The sequence below is a fragment of the Nannospalax galili genome, unplaced genomic scaffold (assembly GCF_000622305.1).
Source record: "Nannospalax galili isolate Female #2095 unplaced genomic scaffold, S.galili_v1.0 scaffold83, whole genome shotgun sequence".
Taxonomy (NCBI): Eukaryota; Metazoa; Chordata; class Mammalia; order Rodentia; family Spalacidae; genus Nannospalax; species Nannospalax galili.
Window position 1 is genome coordinate 6,201,640 of NW_008352659.1, and position 7,428 is coordinate 6,209,067.

A 7,428-nucleotide genomic window follows, 5' to 3' on the forward strand; every position below is an offset into this window, starting at 1 on the left:
TACTTCCTTAGGTACATGCCTAAGAAAAGTTAAGAACACCACCTATAAATACTTTCAAACCCAGTTCCCCTTGATTGCAAATGAGTTAATGCTTCTCAGCAGCCTTTGCACAGAAGAATTTGAAAAAACAGCTCTGAACTAGTGAAAAAGATAAGCCATTGCTCCTCAAGTATTCAAGGTTCTCCATGTTAGCTGACAGAGACAGGTAGGCTTTTTAAGGTGAAGCTGCTTTAGAACTTAAAACCATGGCACAGAAAGAGAGTCAAAAGTGTAAAAGCAGTCATTCTATCAACTTGACTCTCCAAATATCAATGTTCTTTTTATTTATTTTTTATTTTTTTATTTTTCGGTCTTTTTGAGACAGGGTCTCCCTGTAGCCCCAGCTGTCCTGGAACTCACAAAGATCCACCTGCCTCTGCCTCTGGAATGCTGGGATTAAAGGCATGAGCCACCATGCCTGGCTGTTCTTTTTATTTTTAAAATTGCATTGATTTATTTAGTTAGGGTGTGTGTGTGTGTGTGCGCGCGTATGTGTGTACACGTGCGCATGCCATAGTGCACATGGACAATTTTCAGGTGTTAGTTCTCTCCTTCTACCATGGGTCCCTGCCTTTACCCACTGAGCCACTTCACCAGCTGCAGAAATGCCAATATCTAACTCACAAGATAGTGTGACCACAGAAAGAGGGCAATAAGTGAAAGCAAGAACGAGCCCATCAAGCCAAGCCCCACAGAAACCTTCATGCTGACACGACTTAGGAAGAAAGGAGGAAGGAGCTCAACATTTAGAAATCAAAGACGTGAGGCAATCTCCAAGGCGGCAATTATAATTGTCACATGGATGCTGTCAGCACAGCACATGGTGCTGAGGTCCTTTACACACTTCCTAGGCACTAGGGTTTTTTGTTTTTGTCTTTTTAAATCAGCTCTAAACAAAAAGCTGAGCTTTTCAGAAACATGTGCCACTTACTCAAATTATAGTCATAAAAAAAGCGCTGTACAAAGAATTGGGCTCTACTAAAAACATTTTGAAAAAGAAAATGAAGGTCATGCTGGCTCTTGTTTTACCTTAGAGAAGTATCCAACCAGATGACAGCCTTTTTCATCATTTTTTGTAAGGACATAAAAAAGGAATGGTTCGACATCATAATACAACGTTTTGTGGTCCAGGAAGAGCTTGGCTAACAAGCAAAGGTTTTGGCAATAAATTTTGCTCATATTCCCATCAACCTAGCAAAAGAGAAACAGACAACATTATTTAACCTAAAAATATCACGAAATATAACACTTTCTTCTTTATAGTATTTCATAATTTTATTTCTAAGTCCTAAACTGAGAGATTAAATCACTCCATTAAACAAAGACAAAGTTAACCAGACAACAACTGCTTCTTGGCAAATCGGAATTACACATTTTAAATTTAAGACAGCTAAAATTTCTCCTTAAGCTATCTCAAGAAATACCAACCACTACCAAAAAAGTATTTTTATTTGAAATTTATTGTGAGTTAAAAATGATTGGGCACACCCTCTTTTTATTTTTAAATTTGAACCAAATAAATCTGAATTAAGGAAATGCAAATAAATCAAGTATTTATCATGTATGTTAAATTTTTGTTATTTTCAAAATGACTTCAAACAAAAATAAAATAAATGAATGGTATTATTCTGATTCTTCAGAAATGTGGATTAGCAAAAGAGGCTTCCATTTTGGTTCTATCCCAAGTATCATTTTAAATATAATTGGAAAAGATAAAATTTCTATGTTGGGAATACTTACAGAGAGAGTGAGATGAATTTCAACCTACAATAAGTACCATGATTACACTCTACTTCTCTTCAAAATAAAGAGAATCAAGCTGTGACACTGATGGCTATAGACAGGGGGCTAGGCACAGATGCCAATTTCTTTGATCAAATGTAGTGACTTGTTGAAAACAGAAAGCACAGCAGATTCCCTAGCACTTTTCTTAGGGGAAAATGGGTATTTGCTAACCAGAGCTCCTTAACAATGAGCTTGACCATTCTTAAATCTCCTGTGGACCATATAGGCTCTCATATTGCAGAAATTATTTTTAGATTTCATATAACTATTTCCCTTGGATGGAACCTTGGTCCCACACATAGCAACATAATCAAATACAGGCAACGGGCACAGAGGATACAATTCTCTCTTTAATTAAAGGAAGTTTTTATGTATTTGGGAGTATGATCCTTTTAGAAATGGCAGTCTATTATAAAAAGAAAAGATGAGGATGTGTATCTGTGAACCACAAATAAGAGGAAAAAAAGTGCTTAAACAAAATTCTGATCAATTGTAAAAAGTCAAATTAGAGGAACAGGTAAAGGGAAGAAAAACACAATGAAACGGTAATCTGTGATTCTTCATTTGTTTTATAAGTCACATAGAAAACAGCTAAAAGTTTCTTTCATGTAATTGAAATATTTTTCAATATTCTAAAGTGAAGACTTTAATACTTATCAATTCTACCTCCTTTTATGTATAAATAAAAATTTACAACCCCACTTCTGGACCACTGTCATCTCTGTCAAGTCCAAACACATTCTAACAAGGCTGATATTTTTACCTGAAGACCTCCTGATCTATTAGAGCTTCCACCACACAGGCTTATGCTTGCTGATTTATCTAATAATTACTCGAGGCTAACAATGAGCTTTGTCCTTTGGGAAACAATAACCAGTCATCTCAATTTCATTTGGGTTAGAAGAAAAGATCCAAGGCATCAAAGAAGGAACCAATAGCAAAGTGACATTGTTTAAAACTTCAAGTGAGAGCAGCTCTTCATGTTGACTCATTGGCCTGGCTGGGTAGCATTCTAATATTAGCAGGAAGGTCAGATAACCTGTACTAGGCTTTCCCAGACACCAGTGGTCCTGACTTCTGCTCAGGGACACAGGGCTATGACTGCAGGCATTTTGGTTGTCACAACTGCAGGGGATGGTGGTACCACTGGCATCTAGTATATAGAAGGCAGGATGTTGGTAAACATCTTACAATGTACGTTACAGTCCCCATAAAAGTATATTATTCATCCTGAAATGTCAGTAGTGCTCAGGTTGAGAAACCTCATGCTTGGTCTTAATGAGAACTAATGGAAATAAGTCTTCCCACAAACAACACTTCTCTTCCTTCAAGCATGCTAAGAAAGCCTGACCAAATTGCAGGAATGGGCTTTAAAAAAAAAACCAAAAAAACGACAACCATACCACAGCTAGACTTTCCTGTATTTCTTGTCCAGTCTTGGAAAAAAAACTGTGGAACCTGTCTGAGAGATCTTGGTTCACAAGAGAAACTCACCATCTTCCCTTTATCACTCATGATGGAGAGACATTGTATGCCTGAGATAAAAACAACTTTGGAGCAGAATAATACATTTGAACACGTAATTCTGAAAAGGAGAACCCTAAAGTAGAACTCTATTTTAGAAAAAAGACATGATGTCTGTGTAGAAGGAAGGCTTGCTCTGAGCACTTGGAATGTATAACACTACACCAAGATGGGTAACAAAGAAAAATGCAGCAAGGCAATACAAGAGTCCAACTATAGTGAAGAGAAGAGAGGAGGACACGAAGAAGTGCGGTGAACAGACAGTAACATGAAAAGAAGGCATCAGTCCTCCAGGGACAAGTGAGTCAGCTAAGCTAGATCCTTGAAACTGACCATAGAAGCCCAGCTAAACAATGGAACTATATGGAAGCAAACACTTTCTGCTATTAAATCAATTCTGAAAACACAAAACGTCTCCAAAGAACTTACAATAACAGACGTATGGCCACAAAGAGTTCCTGTGAATGGCAGAGTTCTCTAGGGGTGGCCATCCACCCAGATGGGGGAAGAGTCCTAACATCTGCTAGGGTCTCACCGAAAGGATTATCTACCCTGCCAAGAACTGGATGGAAACACAGGTGGTTGTGTACTGAGGAGATACGTACAGCTGCTCAATTCCCTGGAAGAGTGAGCACCTGCCAGACACTGGTGGGAGTCTCTGAACAAAGCTAATTTCTCCTGCCAAAAAATGTGGAATTTACAAAGAGCTGAGGAGTGCATAAATTCATTGGTGACTCTATCTGTTGTAGACAGGGATTGGGAGAAGACAAAAAAGTTAATGTGATGAAGATGGAATTCCTCATCATTCTAAAGGGTTACTTGATACAGCTAGATAAGCATTCCAAAACATGGAGATATTTTAAAGAGCAGTCTGAATTTCCATGCCAAAATTAAATATACTTTGTACCTTCTATACACAAATCACCTAAGCAGACAGTCAACGATTACAAATATTAGGGTTCAAAAAGCTGAGGGTTTTGTTTACATATGCTTACCTCAAATACTGAAAGGTCTTTCCTTCGGTAAATTTCATTTGCCGGGGGATGAAACCATCCACACTTCTTAGAGTGTCTTAGCAAAATATTTTTACTTTTCATATATTTAAGACAGAATTCACACAGGTAAAGCTTTGGTAATCTGTTAAAGTTTAAAAATCAAAGAATCTATCAGAGTGATTATAATGTTCAAGGGAGAAAAGTTAAACTGTTTCAAAAAAGGAAAAAGAAAAAAATCAAGTAAAAGAAAAAAATTTCAGAAATAAAAAAATATTAAAACAACCTTAAAACATTTTTCAATAAAATCTATAATGTGTGATTTTACTTTGTGATAAATACTTCATTTACTTCCTTAGAAAGATCCTCTGAGAAGAAAGGTTTTCAGACATGGAATCAGCACCCTAAAAATCAACAATAACGATGCCATCCTACAAGGTGACCATGAATATTTTTCAAAATTTAGACACAATACCGTATTTCCAATAGTGTTTATGCACAGTGCTATAACTACAGTAATCTTTTACTTAGAAGTGAATTTACTATTTTTTAAAATGATCTGAATATTCATGAAACACAGACGTTCTAAAATTTGGTTTAGCTGTTTTGAATACCACTTCCGGATGAAGTAACTAAAGTTTATCACATATTTACATATGGCCTAGGTCTAAAGTAGTAAATACAGGGTTTAAAGTCAGAAGACCCCATTTGATTTCCACTGAATCCAATGATTCCTTAACTTTTTTCATTTATTTATATATTTTTAGAGGCAGGGTCTTACTATGTAACTCTGGCTGGCCTGGATTAATTTTTTAATTAAAAATGAAGCTTTGTCTGTGATATTATATTGTTTAGCATAGTTATCTGCATGTAATGATGTAGGAATTATTATGAAGTATACATTCCTTTCAAATAGAAACAATAAAGGAATGAGATACTGTTTACAAACACATTATACATGCTTCTTTAGACAAAGACAAATGAAGAGACCATCTCTAAGTCAGACAGTTGAAGCTCTCTCTCTCTCTCTATATATATATATATATACACATACACATATATACACTACGCATATTCATATTTCATGTACACATATATGGCACCAGGTGATACAGATGAGGCCCTTACTCTGTAGATTTCCTATCAACTTTGTCATCACTTCATTAGATCCCAGTTAAGCACCTAACCAATGAAACTTAGGTATTTTCATATATATACATATATGTTTGTTTATTTGTTTTGAGATGGGTCTCATCATATAGAACTTACTGGCCTGGCCTGGAACTCACTGTGTATACCAGGCTGGCCTCTGATCTACCTGCTTCTGCCTCCAGTGCTGGGATTAAAGGTGTGTACCACCACACCCAGCTCCATATATATATTGATATATAAATATCTATCCATCATATAGATAGATAGATAGATAGACAGACAGACAGACAGATAGATAGATAGATATAGATATAGACATAGATATAGATATACGATCTCATTCTATAGTCCAGGCTGGACTTGAACTTGAGATCTTACTGCCTCTGCTTCCAGATTTCTAAGATTACAGACTTGACCTGATTATGCCTGGCTTTACTCTCTGAGTAATAGCTTTCTTGTTCTAACCAGCTTGTTTCTCTGCCTTAGAAATTAGAACACTTTATAAGTATACTATCTCCACGCAGAAAAAGACTACTGCCATTATTTAAAAGAAAATGTTTAGGAGCACTTGCAAGATCTTTGGGGTACAGGAGTAGTGAGAAAGTTTTGGGCAGCGCTAAGATACAAATATCTATTATTATTATATTATTATTATTATTATTATTATTATTATTATTATTATTATCTATGTAGACTTTGTTGACCTGGAACTCATTATGTAGACCAGGCTGGCCTGAAACCCAGAGATCTACCTGCCTCTGCCTCTGCTTCCTGAGTGCTGGGATTAAAGACATGTATTATCACATCTGGCATTGAGATAATTTTAACTTTAAATACCACACTTTCATGCAAATTCTTTTCAGAAATTTTAAAGCTGATAACTTATTGTTTAATCTGTATAATTAAACCACTACACATTTTTTAAATGGTTATAAGGCAGGGGTGAAGCTCAGTTGGCTGAGTGCTTGCTTAACTCATGGGAGGCCCTATGCTCAATCCAAGTACTATAAAACCACAACCACTACTACCAAACAGTTCAAGAAAGTACAGTCAAGTAGTACAATGTAGGGAGAAAAACCAACACTCTGGATGCTTAGTTTGCACCTCAACTTCCAGAATACCCTTCCTATCTTCATGACTGGTAAAGAAAAGGATAACATTCTATCCTAGAAGAAAAACAGGTTTATAATTAGCAAAACTTTTTCCAGGGCAAAAAAATCTGCGATGCTACTAAAGCAGGTGCCCTGACGTAGGTGACAGAAGAAATATAGCCATAATCCCTCATTGGGGGTATGTCATCCACTATTCTCAGTTAACTCTAGAGATACTAAACCTGAGGGTATTTTTCTCTACATTTCCAATAAATTATTAACAATTGGCTATAAAAGAGATTTGGAGAAAGGTTTCCTCTAAGGATAACCCTCCTCCTACCTACTTCCTCCTATTTTTTTCTACTATGCTTGATTTGTAGAAGAAACTTGAAAACAAAAGATTAGAAATAAAAGTTAAAGCCCTAATTAGAAGAAAGCAAGTGGACTAGAAAGTCTACCAAGTACCTTATAATGGCAAAAAAATTTGTTTTTGAGATTCAGTTCATAAAAAAAGCAAAACAAAAAACAAAACAAAAAACATTTGTCCTACTAAACAAAGAAAGCAAAGGCCAAATTGAGAACACCTGTGTTTCTCAGGGCACAAGGACTCTGCACAGAACAAAGAACAGTACAAAAATGTGCTGGAGAAAGAAGAATACAGGAAACACTTTTTTTTTTTTTTTTTTTTTTTTTTTTTTTTTTTTTTTTTTTTTCTTTTTTGAGCAAGGTCTCCCTGTATCCCTAGTTGGCCTGGAACTATGTACACCAAGCTGGCCTTGATCTCACAGAGATCTGCCTGTCTCTGTCTCCAGAGTGCTGAAATTAAAGACTTGCACCATCATACT

General features: G+C 36.1%; 1 protein-coding gene across 6 annotated transcripts in view; it reads right to left on the reverse strand.

Annotated features, from left to right (window-relative positions):
• The window catches only part of Kat6b (lysine acetyltransferase 6B), a 201,979-nt gene that overhangs the window by 43,271 nt on the left and 151,280 nt on the right, over positions 1-7,428 (reverse strand). For all 6 annotated transcript variants that reach the window (XM_008849901.2, XM_029554450.1, XM_029554448.1 and 3 more), the window contains exons 10-11: positions 4,344-4,485; positions 1,069-1,230 (exon numbers count right to left, since the gene is read on the reverse strand). In XM_008849901.2, coding sequence (XP_008848123.1) covers positions 1,069-1,230; positions 4,344-4,485 — 304 coding nt within the window. The remainder of the gene's footprint in view (positions 1-1,068; positions 1,231-4,343; positions 4,486-7,428) is intronic.